The 21311-nt window shown below is 48.1% G+C and overlaps 1 protein-coding gene across 2 annotated transcripts in view; it reads right to left on the bottom strand.

Annotated features, from left to right (window-relative positions):
• The window catches only part of CELSR2 (cadherin EGF LAG seven-pass G-type receptor 2), a 124285-nt gene extending 103326 nt beyond the window's left edge, over positions 1 to 20959 (bottom strand). For both annotated transcript variants that reach the window (XM_060276996.2, XM_060276995.2), the window contains exon 1: positions 17249 to 20959. In XM_060276996.2, coding sequence (XP_060132979.2) covers positions 17249 to 20741 — 3493 coding nt within the window. In that variant the 5' untranslated portion in view covers positions 20742 to 20959. The remainder of the gene's footprint in view (positions 1 to 17248) is intronic.
• Between the last annotated feature and the right edge of the window lie 352 nt (positions 20960 to 21311).

The following is a 21311-nucleotide window of genomic DNA, read 5'->3' on the forward strand; positions in this document are numbered from 1 at the left end:
TAGACAAATCTGTCTGAGCGATCCTTCAGATGGCAAAACAACAGCCATGGCTCAGAGGGTAGAGAATAGTTTTTGATTACTTAGGAAGATTGAAATAATCAATACACAACAACAATTCTGTGCCACAAGAGCAATTCTGTGTGATTGCTGCAGAGGAAAACATTTGGAGAGGTGGCGCTTCTCCCAACAGTGCAGGGCTGGTGGGAAGAAATTGCACACTGCAAAGATCCCCCTATTAATAGTATGCAGGAGGCCCATCATGTACAAAAGTAGGCAATTCTACTGCCTGGCAAGTCCAGCTCTCTGGCCACATGCACACCCGCACCCACACCCTTTCTACATTCACCCAACACTGAAGGCATATATGAGGTGCCTGGAATCCTAAACTGGCAACACTGTCAGTCTTTGGTGACTTTCCAGGCACCAGTGTTTGGATAACATTGTCTCAAAGCCTTTATTTTATTTTTAAGCAGGGTTCAGGGAGAGGTAAGCTACTGAAACTTGCCAAAACTACCCGCAGGAAATAAGTGGCAGAGTTCTTCTTCTGGTGAGAATTGAGGAGCTTTGCTTTCCATTGGCCTCGTTCTTCTGCAGCCATTGCCACTGCCAAAACTTGCCCTCCAGTTCTTTGAAAGTTTTCTTCTCCTGCTTAAGAGGCTTCCATTCTGCCTCTTTTTCAGGTCACTTGAGAATGTCTTTAGAATTTCAGTGGCTGCAGGGTTTTCAGCTTAACATATTGTTGCACCAAACATTTCTCTCCTTTCTGTTAATTTTCAAACGCATTTACTTTTCTCATTAACTGATGGACAATTTTTTTTAAAAAAATGGGACAAATTTTCAATATAGCATTAACTAAGGAGTTCCTAGAAAGCTATAGGGATGGAATGAGTTAGAGTGAAATGGGAGGAAGTTATTAGGTACATGGCAAACACAGCAATGGATGGGAAGCTGGCTTTATTTGCTCAAACCATTGACTGGCAGGATCTTGCCACTGTGCAAATTGAACTGGAGCAACTTATTTGCTGTGGAATCATTTGATTCCATGAAGCAAAGAAGCTGGGCAGAGGGAAACTGCCTCACTAGCAACTCCTGGGTGACAAAGAGTGGGGCAGCCCCAATGGAATGGTACTGTCTGAGCAGCTTAATTCCCCACTCTGGCGAAGGGGTGCATGGCCAATCCCACACCGCATTAAGTGAATACAAACATATGGTAGAAACAACGCAATGTGCAAATCCCTTCGGCATTGAGTTTTCTTACTGCTATCCAGACAGATTTCAACAGTGGACTGAATTAGAATTGGGGGTGGGGGCAAGAGGGCTAAGGACTTAGCACTAGGTCAACTGTCGCAGAGAAATAGCTACAAGGAACAACTGTGCAGCTTGCCACAGAGAGTGCACATCCACACTTCTTTTTCTAAGTCACAGATGGCTCTGACTCTTTCCTGGCTTCCTACCTCTAGGACGTCAGCACAAAGGGCAGGGACTTCTAGGAGGCAGAGCAGGTACTCTGACCCCCGAAAGAAGCACAAATGCTTGACTGTGAGCCAACCAAGAGCAGCAGGACGGATGAACAACCAACGCATAGAGTCAGCCAGCTGACAGAGGATGGCAGGGGTAGAATCGGCTTCCCTGCATGCCATCTTCTGTCTGCAAATGTAGATAACTCCGTCTTATGTACATATGGCAGATAACAGAAAGCAAGTAAGCAAGCTCAAACGTTTACCTCCTCTCTTTTAGGCATGGACGCATTTAGGGCTCAAACTAGAGGTAACTTTAAGCCTCTCTTTAAGGCAGGTGGTTGAAAATGACCATATTCCTTTCTCTAAAATGCCCCCCACCCATTGGGATCAGTAACACGACATGGGGGAAAGGGGACTTAACCTTCTGCACCATTTTCCTGCAGAGAAATCACCCCCAGCTGCTATTTACTCCAACTGGGGGTGGGGTGGGAATTGAATAAGGGCAAATAGCTTCAAGAGGGAGTTCCAGCCGAAAAATGGTTCCATGGTCCTGATCCAGACCAGGGGCCCTGCTGTGGCTGCTTTTAGTAAAGAGAAACAATTCCAACCTGTGCTTAACTCATGTTTAGTTTGACCCTGAGAGCTCCTTCCCAGAACACGAGATGATCATCACACAATTATTTTCACACACACACACATAGAATGTGACACCATGGACAGCAGAAGCTTTATCGCTGCACTTTTAAGAGTTTGCAAATGTGTTCCAGGTCCCATTCCTAAGGGTTGATTTGCTTCTTATTTGAATAAAGGGCACAATACAGTTTGCATACCCTCCACCATTTCTGTGATGAAAACAGGGGTATCCCATTCCATAATGATAATTTTACTATTTATACTTCACACATCTTACTGTTGTGTTGCCCCAGCCATTCAGGAAAGTTTCCAGAATATATAAAAACATAATAAACATTAAACATTTTTTAAAAACTTCCCTACACAATGGTACCTTGTTTTGAGTCCAGGATCTGTTCCGGAGTCCCAGACGCTCGACAAAACTGCACACGCATGCGAAGAGGTTTGCGCTTCTGCACATGCGTGAGCAGCAAACCCAGAAGTAACCCGCACCGGTAATTCTGGGTTTGCTGCGGACGTCCGCCGAAATGGACGCTGGACGGGGTGGGCTTATACGGAGGTACCACTGTACAGGATTGCCTTCAGACCACTCAGGGGTTGGATAACTCCATAGCCTTCAACATTTCTCCAATGAAAATACAGTAGGGACATCCTAAGGAAAAGTGGGACATTCCTGGATCAAATCAGAAACCGGGACAGCTTCTCTAAATCAGGGTCGTCCCTGGAAAATAGGGATACTTGGAGGGTCTGAGCAGCGCCGGCCCTAAGGCAAGGCTGGGTGGCGCAACGCACCAGGGCGCCAGGGCGCCAGTGTGGGCGCCACACTGCTGCGCCCGTGGCAACCACGCTGCACTGCGCCCACCCACCCGCCGCGCTGAGAAACAGGGCAGGGGGGCACCAGAGGGATCGTCGCACCACGGCGTCAGGGTGCCTGATATGCTTAAGACAGCCCTGGGTCTGAGTTTGCAGTATGAGGCAGCCAATGAACCAGGCTGAGTCCTCTTTGCCAGGCCCAAAGCGAATGTCTACAAAATAACCACAGATTCCAATTATCTCCAAAGGGCTTAAACTGGGGGGAGTCTGGAGATTGTAGCCAAGTCAGTCACATGCAAAGTAGACTTGCTGAAATTAATGGACGTGGTGTATGTTCATCAATGCCAAGGAGCCTGCTCTGCGTGTAACTTTGTTGGATACAAAACTGGGCTTGTAAATGAGGAGAATGGTGGAAAAGGAGAATTGCATTTTGCACGATCTCTTCATGAAACAGGGCCTGCACCTTTGACAGCATCTTAGTCAGCTCTGTAATCAAAAGGACTACAAAGGAGTGAAGCTTTGCAACAAAATAAAGCGGGAGTCATTACTGGAAAGGAGGGTCTTAAAAGAAGAAAAGAAATCCAAGAATCCAGTCCATGTTTTATGAGCTGCCCGAAAGACATTTTTAAAAAGCACTCAAGTGCAGGGAAAGGCAACCAGCCCCTCTTGGACCCTTTTGAACCTGTCACAACATCGCTTGCCACTGCCCTGAAGTGAGAAAAGCAACTGCTCAGATTCAGAAGACAAGAACCTGCAAGTGATACCCTCTGCTTGCTTCACTTTCCCAAATAGGAAGCTAAAGTTTTCCCAACACAGATTAATCTGTATAGATAGCAGGAAATAAAACCTAATAAGAGAATGACCACCACCAAGTCCATTTTCTCCTCCCTGTACACGTGACTGAGATCTAGGGAATCTATCAGCTCCTTAGCACAAGTGAGAAGAAGGAGAAGGAGAAGGAGAAGGAGAAGGAGAAGGAGAAGGAGAAGGAGAAGGAGAAGGAGAAGGAGAAGGAGAAGGAGAAGAAGAAGAAGAAGAAGAAGAAGAAGAAGAAGAAGAAGAAGAAGAAGAAGAAGAAGAAGAAGAAGAAGAAGAAGAAATAATGAATTACTCATGCCACCATTTTCGCCTTATATTTTGCATACAGTACTGTTTTCCGCACAGTTATTGTTCTCTCCTGGGGAGGAGAGAGGAAGCAACAGTGAGAATTGGCCCCAAGAGATGGCTAACTGTCAAATACAGGACATGGGAAATCAGCAGAGGGGAACATGAATTACAACAGTTCATGTAGAGCTTATGAAGAAACAGCAGAACAAATAGCAAAAGACAGCTGACCAGTAACTCAAAGCCTAGCAGTAGAAAGCTTTAGGGAAAATAAGTCATTCGGAGGCAGTGGGATAAAGAGAGCTATTAAAGATCCTACAATATATATATCAAATTTATTTGCAGCACACTTTCAAGGGCAGGGCAGATATGATATCTACCTCAAGTTGGGCAAAAACTCCTCTTTTCAAAGGATAGAATAAATCAATTATTTGGCCAGTGCCATTGATTAAGGTGTAAAAGCAAGACTGTTTGGAACTGTTTGGGACAAAGGGCCAATAGACACATACAAAATGAGCAAGCCATAGATGGCAACATTAGAATGAGACAAAGTTGTCATCACCATGCGCAGCTTACAACCTAACCAAATTTGTCATGCCATGACAGATTTGGCAGACGTAGGTGGCATAGGAAACATGGATCGAATTGTGAGCAGAGTGCATGGCAAAAGAGTAACATTCCAATTTCAACATGTGCTGAACTCAATACAGTACACCCATGCCAGACACTCAGCATATCAATTTGTTTGCGCAAATTGCCCCCAAAGCAGTTGTTTAAACATGTATCTACCTGGGATGCAAGAAACCAAGCAGTTTATCTAGGTGCTGCACTCTCAGAGAGTCATCCAAACAGAAGTATGTGATGGGTCTCTGGAAAAGAAAAGTCCTTTTTCCATGGGACGCCCTTCTCATTGACTGCAACAGGCAGTTTGATACCTGAGTCTTCATTGGCATCAACCACTCTGAATGTACTTTTTAATTACTAGGCAACCATGTCGGAACATAAGACATGGCATATTCAGTAGAAGCAGGCAGCCAAAGTTGAAAAGTGCAAAGTGCACAGCCCACAGTGGTCCTCATCAGCCATGTGGGCTGCGGGAAGATAAGTGCTGGCTGCAATACGGTGCACATGTGTTAAACTGGGATCACATCCAACATCACATCCAATCCCCTTAATAAGAGCTGCATGCCTTTAATATGTGTCCATCAGCATAGTCCTGCTATGCAAATGTGCCTGAAAAGAGCAAAGGACCTAAGCACAGAATAGAGTACTGCAGACTATCCCACTTCTGGAACGTGCCCTTAGAATTTTAGGTCAAAAGCTTTTCTGCAAGGAGGCAAAACATGGCTCAGAGACTGGCTAGAAGCCATTTCTTCTAGGCTTTTTTTGCAATCGAGAACATATATCCAAATTCAACAATACAGACTTTTCCTCGGCAAAATGCACAGAAGTGTTGGCTGGGAAGCCATCAAGTTCCTACTTCTTTGTACGTTTCCAAGAAATGAAGCCATTTGAGTGCACATGAACAACCCACAATTGATGCGAGATAAGTGCATCTTGTGCTCCGGTATCTGCACCCAAAAAACCCCATAGGGATTTTTTATGTATCACTCCACTTCACCTGCATGGAGAATGCTTCTGTTTTCCTAGATGACGGAGAGGGAAGCTGTGGTCCTCTAAATGCTGTTGGACTCCAACTCTCATCAACCCCAGCCAGCTTGCCCAACACCCAGGCAAGTTTGAAGCTACGGCTACCTTTGGACAGAGATGACTTGGATACCATACTCCATGCTATTGTAACTTCCAGACTTGATTATTACAACGTAGTCTTACAACGTAGTGCTACCCTTGAAGATGACTCTGAAATTTTAACTTGTCCAAAATGCAGCAGGCAGATAGGGTTCTGTTTAGAGCTCATAAGGCCCCTGTTTCAAAACAATCACACTAGTTGCCCATTCACTTCCAGGTCTGATCCAAGGTGCTCACATTAGTGTTTAAAGCCCTAAACAACTTAGGCCCCAAATATCTGAAAGACTGCCTCCTTTCCCACGGATCTCCTATGTTCTGATCAACAGAGGAGGCCCTCTTGGAAGTTCCACCACCCTCAGATATTCAGGGTGTGTCAGCTCAGGAGAGGACATTCTCTACGGCAGACCTAAGTTACAGAATATCCTCCCCACAGAGGTGTCACGTCTGCAAGATCATATGCTGAAGATGTACCTCTTTACCCTGACCTTTGTCACCTGAGATACCTATTTTTAAGACCCATCCTGTTCTTTTCCATTGTATTTGTTTTAAACTGGTTTTAATGTGGTCTTTTAGATTGCTGTAACCTGCCCTGGGACCTTGTGGTGAAGGGCGAGTAATAATAAATAATAATAATAATTCAACAACATCTGGAGGGCCACAGGTTCTCCATCCCTATTCTAGAGCATAAAGCTCAAGAGGACCTGCCGCCCTCTGAGCCTCTGACCTAGTTAATGTCTCCCCAACAGCTTACTGCCAATGATCTGCTCCTTCCCATTTTGTGTCTCATCTCATCCGCCTCCGCTATCCCACCACCCTAATCCCCTTGCAGTAAGGAATGCTTAATCCCTTGGCTTCTAAACCCCACCCCCCCAAATCCAGTCACATCTCTGCACCTTTAAATCAGCATCATCCTCCATGCTAAACATCACAGACACAGTTGAGGGACTGCATGAAATGTTAAAAGGGTAGGCTCTCCCACGGAGCCCAGATCAAAGGGAGCCTGCTCTCAAAGGTCCAAGGATGGAGCAGATGGCTTGAGTGCATTATCACAGTCAGCCCCCCACCTCCACACTATCCTAGGTTGCCCTGCAATGGAGGATCTTAGCAGCTGCCCAGCCTGCTCTGGGATTTTCACTCCTGCCAATATAGCTAGACTCCTCCTGATGTTAACCCCGGAAAACTCAACTTCGCGGCTCAGAACACCTTGTCTTATTACACAGGTGGGTGGCAATTCAAACCAGAAGGCTGTAAGTCAGGATTGTGGGGAACTGGCAGAACAGGAAGAATAAACCCTCTGGGGGATGATGTACCAGTGAATGAGAAGATCCACCCGGGATTGAATGAGAAAGGATGCTAGCTCCTGAATACCCGTTGCAGGGAACCACAGGAGGGCAAGGTGTTCTTGGGGTAAGGTTCTGCTTGCAGGTTTTCCCCAGACAGATATGGGTGGCCTGTAAGAACTGTAAGAACAGGATGCTGGACTAGATAGGCTATTGGCCTGATCCAGCGGGAACCTCTTATGTGGCAGCTATCAGCTGGCATTAAGCAGGATTGGTGCAAAGGTTGCCAACTGCTTCAACTTTAGCTCCTAGCGGAAGCCCCACACACCATGGTAAGCTATACACCTCCGATCAAGGTTGAGTGCCCGCACACTTTTGAAACATTTTTCTTCTCCTGCTCATAACCATAAGAAACTTGATGAAATGTCCCTGCCTAGGCTCTCTTCCACCTTTCAGTCTTTAACCACAGGTGTTAGGAGGTTGGCCTTTCTTGATTAGCGTGAATGGGGCCTCGTGCCAAGGGTGTTTTTCGTTTTGGTTTTTTGCCTGGTGAAGGATTTAATGAAAGAATTATGTCCCGTGATAGCTGGAAATCTTTCTCCCCAGCCTTCAGAACATGACGCCTATCAGCGTTTGAGTGATGAGCAGGGAGACAACTGAAGGCAGCTGCTGTTACAGTTTGAACTGGGACATAGTCAGAAGGAGATGGCATTGACATGACCTGTCCACTGCCTGCTCAAAATCTTCCTTTTTCATCAGGCTTTTACCCTACAGAGTTGGAAGTTTATGATTGATTCCCTGGAATGGGCAAATTCATGTGCCATATCAGGTGGTGATCAACTGTTTTTCCATTTAAAAGAAAATGCTCAGACTGGCTAACAGCACAGCATCAACACACAGCACTATTAAATACAATATACAGTATAGATAACAAAAGTAAAAGGAAGTATGTGCGTTGTTTAGTTTCTTGTTTGCTTTTACTTTTGTTAAGTATATATTGTATTTAATAGTGCTGTGTGTTGATGCTGTGCTGTTAGCCAGTCTGAGCATTTTCTTTTAAATGGAAATATTTTATAAACAAACCAAGTAAAAACATGTAACAAGCCAAGTTCAACATAGTTCAGGACTGGTTGTTTTTCAGCATTTGCAGCACATTTTCTCCACAACTCGGCGGAAGCCATTTAGGGTCTTGGTTTACCTTCAAATCATGAATGCAAGTGGTTTTAGTGGGATTCCAGGGTTTTCGCAGCGGATCCCTCAAATCCGTACTACCAAACTCACATGATCAGGAGACCTAATCTAGAACTAATTAAGAGAAAACTCCCATATACTGGGTTGTTCATCATTCACCATTTAGTCACCAGGCGAAAAGATTGCTCTTTTCCCAGACCTTTGGCTAACTAAAGAATCTATAGCCTTTTTTTAAATAAAAAAAAGGGGGGAGGTGTTCTTTCTGTTTGTTATTATGTTGCACATCTTTGTGTTTTTCTATTGGAACCCATCCTGTGATCCTTGGGTGAAGGGTGGTGTAGGAATTCAATCAAAAAAATAAATGAAAATAAATTCTAAATGCCCCATGCAAGCAGAAGAAGTGCAATAGTAATCAGGACAAAAGTTGTGTGTAGTGGAAGATGAAGGAAGGTTACTAATAGCAAGTCTTAACTCTGTCTGGCCTGCCAGAAAAAACTGCAAAGAAACCACAGCCACTTCACCAGACTCCATACACTTGGGGCCATTTCCCACATCATCATCATCATCATCATCTACCTATCCTCCAATGAACTCAACGAGGCTTACATGGTTTCCCACCTCCCATTTAATCCTCAAAACAACCCTATGAGGTAGACTAGGTTAAGAGAGAGTGACTGGCCCAAGGCCATCCAATAAACTTCATAGGTGAGCAGGGATTCAAACCCTGGTCTCCCAGGTCCTAGTCCATCACTATAACCACTATACTACACTGGCCCTTAGAGGTAAGTCACTATTTGCCACCAAAAGAACATTCATTATCAAAAGGTAGCCAAATTCAGCTAGTAGTATACATGTACAATACATGTTTTCAGGTCTATTATCTGTACACATTTTATAAGATACACATTTCCTGAAATTAATAAAAAGCATGACTATAATCCTAAGACCTTATTTCACCAGGATAATATTGCATCCTCCAGGCAGTGGCAGGAAAAATGTAGCTTGTGGATTTTTTCCAGAAGCTATTGCAAATATTGCAGTCGTATTCAACACATAATCTGGCTAAATGGAAGGCGCTGGGGGGAGACATCTTTTCAGAGTCAGATAGCCAAAGGCTGCTGCCAATCAGATTCCTTAGGGATCTTTGCCTATCAACCTTGTATAAATGGACAAGAGAAAACTTAATGAATAATATCTTCGGTTGTGCTTGACCACAAACACATTGCTCTAATCATGTCATGTTATTCTCCCTGCCATCTACACATGCCGTTGGCGGTATCTGGAAATGCATTTACATAAAAAAGCCCTTCTCTAGGTGTGAACAGCAAGCTCTGATGAATAACATTATTGGTCTGAAAAAGCAGAAGTCATTGGGGAAAGTGAATGTTCTGAACAATTTTCCTGCCCCTGGGGCATTTTTGTCATGTGTTATTTGTAATTAGTCTTTTTGCAGGCCTAGACTCCATCAGTAGGCGCAGGTTTGCTGTCAGGCCATATCCAGCAAGCAAAGATTCACATCTTGCTATACAGCTGTGTTGCGCTTTGCACTCCTCACAGTCTTTTTTTTTTTTTTTGCCAAGGCGAGGAGGGAGGGCAGCAATTCTCAACATCTGACACAATGGCTGCATTCAGGTGCACAGCTAAATCATGGTTTAGTGTTATGAGAAAGGACCACAGCAAGCCATCAGCTCATGCGCTCCTCCACTTTCATTTTAGAGATTAATCACAGCTTGTCATACCATCTGACCCTAGACAAATTATGAGTAATCTTACCTACAGCTTGTTCAAACAAGCCAATTTCAAATGATTTTGAAGCTGGATTGTTTCAACAAACCACAGTTAAGATTAACCATGGTTTAGGGTTCCGATGGCACACTAAATCATGAGCAGCCTAAAACAGAAGTGGAAGATTCCAATTTCCTCGCAGCTGCACCAGAAGCAGGAAGGGAGGAATGTGCAAGCCCAAGGCTCACTGCAGCTTGTTCCCATAAAGCCACATCATGGTTATATTTGGCATCATGTCCAAACACAGCCAGCCAGCCAAAAGAAGGCTATTGTGCTCATGTCCTGTTTATGGACTTCTCGTAGGCATCTGGTTAACTAATTAAAATGATAGAACTGTAGTGTTGGAAGGGACCATGGGTGTCATCTAGTCCAACCCCCTGCAATGCTGGAATATGCAGCTGTCCCATACAGGGATTGAACCTGCAACCTTGGCATTATCAGCAACATACTCTAACCAACTGGGAATGCTGGGTGAGATGGGCCAGAGTCTTTCCCCCAAAATATTCTCGTGTTCTTTTTAAGTGGGGTATATGTGGATGGCACTATATAAGTCTTCTTGCACTCAATAATGTACAAATATTTTACATAAGCATCTCATCTCCTTGCCTGAGTTAGGAACAGTCACTTCATATATGCCACTTTTTCCAGGATGGCTTTGGCACAAGCAATAGTGACCCTTGCCATGATTTCTTCCATTCCCAGCCACCTCCTCTGGAGCTGGACTACCATGATGTCCACTTGCATGCATTGTGTAGTTTGGCCCCTAGTGACACAGGTCCTGACTCTCCAGGCTACTTCAGAGCAGACGTAGGTGGCATAGGGGATTCATTCCAGAAGAGCATAGTCACAGCAAATCTGCAGAACTGGCATGGTTACAGGTGCCACATAATACTCATTCCTCATCTGCAATAAATCACTCTTTTAGTGTGACAGCACCCACACTTTGGAACCCCCTGACTACTGGCAGACACCTTCACTGCACAGTCATACCTTGGAAGTCGAACGGAATCCATTCCGGAAGTCCGTTCAACTTCCAAAATGTTTGGAAACCAAGGCACGGCTTCTGATTGGCTGCAGGAAGCTCCTGCAGCCAATTGGAAGCCACGTAAGCAGCGTTGGACATTCGGGTTCCAAAGAATGTTTGCAAACCGGAACACTCACTTCTGAGTTTGCGGCATTCAGGAGCCAAAACGTTCGACTTGCAAGGCATTCAACTTCTGAGGTACGACTGTACCTGCTAAAAACTTTTTGTTTAGGCCACCCTACCCAGATATGTAGAAAGTTTAAATGTGTTTTAAGTGGGTTTTTAGCTTATCGTTGATTTCGATTATTTTTGAATGTTTAAATAGTTGTTTTTTACTGACAATTTTGTTGTCCTATTTTTTCTGTCAATCAAGCGGAATATAATTTTTTATGAAATAGATTCTTACCACCTACCCACCAGCTGGAAACACAACTGGGCATTTGTTCTCTTGCTTTGACTGGCCACACTAGAAAAAAAAAACCCTCCTCTAATTCTGCAGTCACCAGCTCTAGAGTGCCAGCTGCAGCAATTCCCCAATAAACCCCAGCGGCTTGGATTCCCCCTGCATCAGAAGCCAGGAATACCATTCAGTGGGGCTCCAATGACAGCCAGGGGCTATGTGTATTATCGGCACTCCAATCTATCCACTGTACAGTATTCCCCAGTCCCTATATTCCTATCCCCACAGAGCAGGTGCGACCGGCAGCCACCATGCTGAGAGTTTAATTGCCGAGACTGAGGGACAGCTGCTCTTAAGCATCTCCAAATTGGTCTCCAGCAGGAAGGCCTACCATCGTCTTCCATGCTATGGAGGGCAGCATTAATAAGGGGGTAATGTTCAGTGATGCTCCTGGGACCTTCTACACATACAAACACCATCTCTCCCCTTAGCTTTTTGACAATGTTTGTGATCATCCGGAATACTGAACTTGTGAGCTGGGATGGGAGAAAAGTATGCCATCCCTCTTAGGAAGGGATAGACTAAAAACATTAACGACTTTGCAAGTACTGACTTGGTGTGTCAAATCTCTGACAGCAGACACCATCAAAGACTGTGTATTTTGCCAGAACTCCAAACTCAGCAGCTTCACCACAAAAATGGTTTTGGTTGGTGTGTTTTTTTTAAGTCTGCATGGGCAGATACCCTATGCTCACATGATAATGATGGTGTCATTTTTAATCAATAACGATTTGGAGTTGGCTTTAGCAGGATGTGTCGTGCCCAATTTGGACGCCATACATGAAAGAGAATATATACACAAGCCCAAGAATGCCATCGGAGCAGAGGAAGAAAAGAAAAGAAAATGTAGGGATTAAAATGCAAGATTATGATGTGAAGAAAGAGTGACGACCAGGGAATTATGCAGCTGACAGAAAAGACAGCTAAGTAACTTATATATGGCCTTGCCATAAATCAAACTGAAAGCAAGCAATTTCTTTTGCCACTAAAAGGAGGACAGGAGTCTGTGGGGTTTAACTTGCAGGTAAACAACAGCCATTCTACAAAATAGGAAGAATTCGGCTGCAACAGCAACTGAGCAACAAAATTATTTGCCTAGGATCTCATGAAATCATCTCCCTTGAAAGCTTTGGTCATTGTTGTTTTAAAGAGGACGTGTTAACATTGATCTCTGCTGTTTAGGTAGAGAAAACACTAGCCGTGGTAAGGATTTGGACTACATGATCTTTGATGCCCCTGCCAACTTGAAATACAGCTTATACTGAATCGGACCTGGTCCATGTAGTTTAGTATTGTCTACACTGACTAGCAGTAGCTCTCCAGAGTTTCAGCTTGGTGTATTCCTATTCCAACTGGGAGATGCTAGGGGCTGAACCCAGGACCGCCCCACATGTAAGACAGTTCCTCTATCACTAAGATCTGGCCTTTCCCCAGAACTCAGGTGCATCTACCACCCATTCATACCCCGCCACAAAAATCTCCTGTCCCGTCGCCCTGCGAAAGCAGCCTAGTCAAATTGCCAATGGCAGTTGGCAGGTTTCACTTCACTTTGTGCATGCTGTAACAATCTGTTATTAGCCCTCCCTGAAGGCAGATGCCAACTGCATCCCAAGCAGAATTTGGACCATAAATTCAGCTCTAATTCCTGGCAGAAACCTTGTCGAACAGGTGCTGCTACAAAGACCCAGGAGAGTAATAGGCAAGTAATAACTAGTTACTTGAAGGTGGAGAGCAATTGAAGATGCTGGCCAGGCTAGGCCAGGCTACGTTCCTTCAAGGAGTTCCAGCAGCAGATACTTCCCATCCTTGGTAGGGATGACTCTAGGGCCAATGAAAGTTGCCAGATTTGTGCACGCAATGATTCAGTTTCACTAAGGATCAGGTGCAGGCGAGGCACCAACCACACCTGGCGTGATTTTGCCTTGAGGAAATTACTGCCTATAGAGGCAAAGAGGCCGGGTTGTGAAGAAGTGAGGAGCCCAAAGTTTTGTAGTCATAGCCCATCCTCTCCAAAGCCTCCAATTCCTGCTGGACAAATAGGGTGCAGGCCTCAAACTCCGGATAAAAGAGGGATGTGTGCTATCAAGGCACAAGATCTAAGTTAGGAAAACGAGCATCTGCCAGGTTGAATTTCCTCCAGCACAGAGTGGGAGGCTTTGCAGAAGTGAGTCAACAACATCCTGATTCATGAGATTTAATATGAATTTTTTTTGGGGGGGGGAGATGTAAGCTCTATCCTGTTTGCCGAAGTGGCTTCTCTCCCTTCCTCCAACTACGCCCACAACCACCACATGTTCCTCACTCACAGCCCAATCCTTTGGGGCCAGAATGGGGAGGAGGGCAGTCATTAGAGCCAAGATCAGCCCCTGCTGTTTTGGGGCAGAGTCCATAGCCCTGGCAACTGGGAAGAACCCACCTCTGCCCCTTTCTAAACAAATCTGATCTGGTACTCTAAGCAGTGCCAAATAGGTGGGTATTTCCCACAATGCCCCAAAGCAATGTTACAACAGAGACATTGTGGGAAATTAAATGGCAAACAGACACAGCTGCCCTGAGTTGCTCTGAGTACTGCCGTCGACTCAGTAAGCCCACCATAGAATGTCGACAGAGGAGGAAGCCCACTAAAGGACACTTTGCCCAGAACCCCTCGAACCTGGAACAAGTTGTGAAGGTGAGGCAGGGACTTCTCCGTGGGAAAATCCTTAGTAAGCTGTATATACCCTGCCAGCCTTAGCTCATCTATCCATTCAGACATGTGTCTACGCACCAGTCTACAACATTATATATTGACAATGCTCGCCCACCAATTATACACAAGAGCCCATCTGAAAAATGTGTTCTCTAGCCATTTCCAGTAGCATATTTGAAGATAGCAGGGCAATAGCCCATAGCCAAAGCTGAAGTTCCGTTGGTGGAAGGGACTTCTGGGTACACAATGGAACTTCTTTCCCCCTCCACCCTTCCATCTGTCCTCAAAATCGGCTCTAGAAGGTTGGGGGGGGGACCATCTAGAATGGGAGTAGGAGAGAAAACACAACACCCATTGTGCCCATGGAACCCTGTTGGCAAAGCACTGAATACAACCCACTGACTTTATGGCATAGCCATGGTTTCTTTTAAAAGTTGCTGGAAATGGTCAGAAACACACACTTTGGGATCAGGAAGTGCCTCGTGGATGGGGCTACATGTAAGTAAGCCTTGGATGACTAAGCCATTCCTGAGCAGGACCTCTCTCTTCCTGATGTCACCATAATTCCGAAAAAAGGAAAGGGAACCTGTAGGCTTCCATATGCTGTTGAACTACAACTCCCAGCATCCCCGGCTGTTGGCCATGCAGGCTGAGGCAGATGGGAGTTGGAGTCCAGCAACATTTTCCTGCTTGGCAGGGGGTTGGACTGGATGGCCCTTGTGGTCTCTTCCAACTCTATGATTCTATGAACATCATGAGGTCCACAGGCTCTGCATCCCTGTTCCAAGAGGCTAAATCAAATTCAAATTATGCAGTTCACAGGCAATTTTTTTGTAAACCCCCCGCTATTCGGAGGGGAGCAGGGAATTGGGAAACCCTTGTTGAAATTGGGTCCGGCATGCAAGCTTCCCACAGGCATCTGGTTAGCTGCTATGAGAACAGAAGGCTGGACTGGCTGAGCTTTAGCCTGATGGCTCTTCTTATGCTTGCCATAAGTTACCATAAGTTCACCTTTCATCCACCTGTGGTCCTCTATGCTGAGATTTTGTCACTGGTCCTTCTGTAAGCCCTTGACATCCTGAAGATGAGTTAGCTGTAGCTTTAGCATTAACTCAGGGATGGGGTGCCTCTGACCCTCCAGGTGACGCTGGAGTACCCTGCCCTCTTCGGATGAAGGCCGCTATACAAATTTAATAAATCAATAAATCATCTCCTATCAGCCCCAGCCAGTATGGCTGTTGTTCAGGAATGATGGGAGTTGTAGCTCAGCAACCTTTGCAAGGCCACAGGTTCCCCATCCCTGCATCTGTTTATATCCTACACACAACAACCGTCTCTGCTGATGCTTGCCTCTCTGCTTACTCTGCAAAGTTCTGCACCGGGACAGTGGCATTTAATTTAATGTAATTGCAAAGCACAGACACAGGGCATTGTAATAAAGTGGCAGTGTAGGAAAAGGAGACTATCTGGCTAATTAAAAGGACTGCATCCTTCTCCTGGAACAAAACAGCTATTCTACTCCATTGACACACTTCCCCACATGCTACACCCATCTCAGGCAAACAAATTCCACGTCTGTGTTGCAGAAGAGTAGCTGTGTTCATTTCTCGGTTGCAGCAAAAATGCAACAAGCGGTGGAATTTGACTACGTTTCACTGAGAGTACACCCACTGAAAAGAATGAAGGTCATCAGTTTCAATGGGTTTGGTGCTCTGTGTAAAACTTAGCGGCGTACCACCCAACAAGTCTCGAGGCATCTTGAGGAATAACAAACATACAGGAGTATAAGCTCTGGGAGAAAAGAGCCCATGTTTGTTGTGAGACTGTGTCTGGTAGCAATGTCTGGTAGTCATACTAAGGGTTTCCTTACAGGACAGCCAAATATCTCCCAGCATTCTCCCCCATCTTCCAGGCACTTATAAACAGAACCTCAGAGCTCAGAGGAAGGTCAGCTCCATCTTCTGAATGAATGATCACAGAACAGACCCACCTTGCACTTCTCCTGCCTCATCCGCACTGCCCCAAACATCAAAAGCCACTATTGGTGGCATCAAATCATCATGCATTCAGCTCGCATGCAAGGAAAGTCAATTTTATATGGAATTAGCCTCAAGTGGTTGATTCCATTCAAAGGGAATAGAAAGGCAGGGCAGGAGGAAGAAGATTTTTTGGCTGGCATACTGGGAGCCTGTGGATGAGATGGGGGGGGGGAGAGAAACTCTGCAGCTTCGGCTGTTGTCTCAAAGCAAAGACTGGGGCAGCCAACTGGAGCAGCGCACAGAATCCTGGATCACCATTTGGCTGTTATGCAACCTCCACCAATTCCAAAAAAACAGTTCTACTTTGCTGCTGCTGCTGCTGCACCTTTGAAATGATCATCTAAATGCATCCTAATTGCACACAACAGATTAACCCAGCCTCCCCTGACCTGGTGCTCTGCAGATGATGATGATGATGATGATGATGATGAATTACCCACCCATTACCCTAAGGTCTCAGGGTGGGTTACAACACTTCAAACACAATATTAAAAACAGATTAAAACAACTAACAATCGTAGAAATGAGGTAGGTCCTAAAAAACGTGCATCTCAAGTGTCAAAAGCGAGTGCAAAGATGTTTTGGACTACAATTCCCAGAAGCCCAAGCCAGCATGGCCAAAATTCAGGGATGGTGGGAGCTGTAGTCCAGGGCACCAGGCTGGGGAAGGCAGTATGGCCATATACCACATATTCAGAATGGTTATTTAGCAATACTTTTCTGGGTGTGATCAGACTCCCTTTCTTTAAAAGTTTCCTTGGTTTTTAAGTTTTTAAGCAGAGGTTGGATGGCCATCTGTCATGGATGCTTTAGCTGAGATTCCTGCATTGCAGGGGGTTGGACTAGATGACCCTTGGGTCCCTTCCAACTCTAAGATTCTATGATGCCATTTGAGATTAGCCACAAAGTTAGGCGAGCATGAGGTAGGCATCAGAGTTGAACTAGATTGCTCCAAAAGCTTCTCTTCCCCCAAAACTTAAGATCCAAACCCACATGCACAGCAATACATTTGCCACCTTACCTGACACAGATACCCTCATGATCGCTTCCAAAGGCCTGTTGTTATCCAAGGCCCTGCTCAGACGTAGCTCTCCAGTGCTGTGGTTCAGGAGCACCAGCCTCAGTTCATTGCCTTGCTCAAAGCTGTAGGTAAGCATATCGGAGACATCTGGGTCATAGGCTGGGATTCTGCCAATCACACCCGTGGGGAAACTGCTGGACTTGTTGGTGATATAGTTATTGAAGAGGATCTCAAAATTCTTCAAGACAGGGATGTTGTCGTTCTTATCCAGCAGACGGACGTGCACAGTGGCCCGGCTGACGAGTGGTGCTGAAGTAGCCTGGACCACAATGACATACTCCGACTTGGCCTCATAATCCAAATCCATCAGTGCCGTCAACTCTCCGGAGAAGATGTCAAGTTGAAAGACCTCGGGGATGTTGCCTTCCACTATCTGATACATGATCTGGGCATTGGTGCCCTCATCTGGGTCGCTGGCAGTGATCCGGGCCACCACTAAACCAATGGGGCTGTTCTCCTCAACAAAAATGTCAAACTCATCCTGTTCAAAGACAGGGGGGTTGTCGTTGACGTCAAGAACAGTGATGTAGACATCAATAGGGGTCCTCATGGCTGGCATGCCCTTATCGACGGCATATGCCCTAAGCTCATACAATGGGACATTCTCCCTGTCCAGCCTGCGCAGTGTCCTAACAATGCCCGATGTGGATTCAATTATGAAGTCTCCATCCCCATCGTCCCCACCCTGGAAAGTATAGAACACCCTCCCATTAAGCCCAGAGTCTCTGTCGGTGGCAGAAACCTGCAGGACACTTGTGAAAGCTGGTACATCCTCATATACAGAACCTTGGTAGTTATCCCTTAAGAACTGAGGTGCGTTGTCATTTACATCGTTGACTAGGATCTCCAGGTAGGTAGTATCTGATTTCTGGGGGATGCCATTGTCCCGGGCTGTAATTGCCAATGTGTAGGACACCTGATCCTCATAGTCCAGCTCCATCTGAGTGGTGACAGCACCAGTATCCATATCTATCTTGAACTGAGGGATACTGTCTTCCATGAAGTAAGTAATGCGGGCATTCTCTCCCGTGTCCTCATCCGTAGCACTAATGATAACTACAGTGGTACCCACTGGCCTGTCCTCATTGATGTTAACGGTGTAGTGAGAGCTTTGGAAGACTGGCCGGTGTGTGTTGGCATCCGTCACATTCACAAAAACCTGGGCCGTGTCGAGTCTTGTGCCATCGGAAGCAGTAATGGTAAGCAGGTACTGACGCTCTAATTTGTAATCCAAGGGTAGGGCCAGGGTGATGAGACCCCCACCACTCTGGCTGGTTATAGAGAAGCGATTGCGGGTATTCCCATTGGTGATCTGGTAGGTGATGACGCTGTTGACATCCCGGTCAATGGCAGAGACCGTAAGGACACTGGTGCCCACAGCAGCGTCTTCATTGAGCCTCATGGTATATTCCTTTTGAGTAAACTCAGGATTGTTATCATTGACGTCCAGGACGGTGATGCTGACACTGGCCGAGGAGGTCATGGGGGGGCTACCGTGATCTCGGGCCTCAACACCAAAGTTGTAGAAGTCCACAGCTTCACGGTCCAATTCAGAGGCCACCACAATCCAGCCTGTGTTGTTATTGATGGTGAAGGGGAAATCAGAGCTAGTGTCAACTAAAGCATACTCGAGCCGAGCGTTCTCCCCAGAATCCGCATCAATGGCTTGGATGTGGATGACAGAGTAGCCCACAGGGACATTCTCCAGCACCGTGGACTGAAAAGGGGTGCTGACAAATATGGGGGCATTGTCATTGACATCTAACACCTGGATGGTCACCAGCCCACTGATGTTGGAAAGAGGGGGCCTTCCTCCATCCTGAGCCCTGATGCGGAGGGTGTATTCCTTGTTCATCTCATAGTCAAGCTGGCTGACGACATCAATGTTACCTGACTGGGCATCGATGTAGAATTGGCCACGGGTGTTGCCACTCATGATGCTGTAATGCACCAGAGCATTGCTGCCTTTGTCCCGGTCGGTCGCATTGACCCGCAGGATGTGAGTGTTGGAGGCCACGTTCTCAGGCACCTGCACCACGTAGCGTTTCTCGCTGAACTGCGGCGAGTTGTCGTTATCATCCTCCACCGTGATGTGGATCGTGGCCGTGGTGCTGCGTGGCCCTGGGTCTTTGCCTTGGTCGTTGGCCTCCACCATCAGCTGGTAGGCCTCAACCACTTCCCGGTCCACCAGGCCGTTGGTGCGAATGACGCCGGACTTGGGGTCAATCTCAAAGATCCGGTTGGAGCCGTTCCCGTTCAGGATGCGGTAGAGGATGTTGGCGTTGGGGCTGGCATCCCCATCCGTGGCCCTCACCGTCAGCACCTCGTAGCCCACCTCCAGGTTCTCCCGCATGCTCTCCTTGTACTCCTGCTGCTCAAAGACCGGGTCGTGGTCGTTGGTGTCGCTCACCGTGATCATGAGGGTGGCCAGGGCGGTGCGGCGTGGCACACCGTGGTCCGTGGCTGTCACCCGGAACACATGGGTGCTCTTGGTCTCCCGGTCCAGCTCCTCAGCCGTCGTCACGGCCCCCGTCTCGGCATCGATGGCAAAGAAGCTGTTGGAGCGGCTGTCGTAGAGGGCATCCATGGAATAGTCCAAGCGGCCCCATTCGCCCTCATCGGGGTCCAGGGCCCGCAGCATGATCACAGGGGTGCCCGCCGGCCTGTTCTCCGGCACTGAAGCCTGGTAGGCGGGCATTTGGAACTGAGGGCTGGCGTTGACGTTCCTCTTGGCCCGGCTGCTCCCCGCGCCACCTCGGGGGGCCCCGTCGGATTGCCACAGCTTCTCCATCTGCTGGTGCGAAGAGCCCAGGCCGAGGCTCCACAGGACAAAGGTCTCTCCCTCCTCCTCCTCCTCCTCACAGAGGCTGCACAGGAGCTCCAGGCGCAGCGGGTGCCCGGAGCGGAGGCACCTGGCCCGAGGGGGCAGGAGCAAGTCCTCCTGGAGGTGGTCCGACGGCTCGCTGTCGCCTCGCAACCGGCAGCGCAGCCGGCAGCCTCCCCGCGAGCTGGCCGGCGGCAGGGGGACGCGCGCGCCCGGCTCCATGCACAGCGCCCGCCTGCGCCCCCTGCGGAACCGCGGGCCCGGCTCCGGGGCCAGCAGGAGCCGGCTGAGCAACACCAAGTCGCCGTCTTCAGCCGCCGCTGCTGCCGCTGCCGCGCCGCCGCCGCCGCCGCAGCGCGGCCCGAGCAGGTGCGCCCAGAGGCCGCGGGCAGGACGCGCGGCCGGGCAGCGCCACGAGAGCGGCGGCGCGGCGCAAGCGGGGAGCAGCTCCGGCTCCGGCGGCGGCGGCGGCCACCCCGGTCCGCTGAAGGGGGCGCAGGGCGGCCCCGGGGGGCTCCGGGCTGCGGCCGAGCGGGGGATCCCCAGCGCCGCCAGCAGCAGCAGCAGCACAGCCCGGCCGGGGGCGCAGCAGCCGCAGCCGCCGCCCATCTCCCGCCGCCGCCCGCAGTCCGGCTTCCTCTCGCTCCGTCCGTCCGTGCGTCGCTCAGCAGCTGCGCTTCATGCCCAGCGGAGGATCCGGGCCGAGGCGCCCGCCGGCTCCGCCGATCAGCCCGAGCAGGTCCGCTGCCGCGTGCGCTCTTGCTCGCAGCCCGCGAAGGTCTCGCCGCCTGCCAACCAGCCCGGCAAGGCTCCGCTGCGGCAGCAGCTCGCCGACGCTCATTTCCATAGACCTGCGGCTCTTAAAGGAGCCGCGGCAGCCCCGGCTGCTGGAGAGGAGAGTTAGCCGCGCGGTGGGGCCCGCCCCGTCGTTATAACGCCACTTTCTCCCCCAGCGGCGGCGGCAGGACTGCTGGAGAGTTTCTGCCGGGCTCCTGTTGGCCGATGGCCGGGCCTTAGGAGCAAGCCGGGAATAACGGGTGGCATAGCTGCCAAGTTTTCCCTTTTCTCGCGAGGAAGCCTATTCAGCATAAGGGATAACTTGGCAGCTATGACGGGTGGTGGCATTGAGCGTGTACAGAGTGCAGCAGGGCCTCGGCTTGCTCATGTCCGCAGGCAGCC

Source organism: Zootoca vivipara, chromosome 7 (assembly GCF_965207765.1).
Source record: "Zootoca vivipara chromosome 7, rZooViv2.hap1.1, whole genome shotgun sequence".
In the NCBI taxonomy this organism is placed as follows: domain Eukaryota; kingdom Metazoa; phylum Chordata; class Lepidosauria; order Squamata; family Lacertidae; genus Zootoca; species Zootoca vivipara.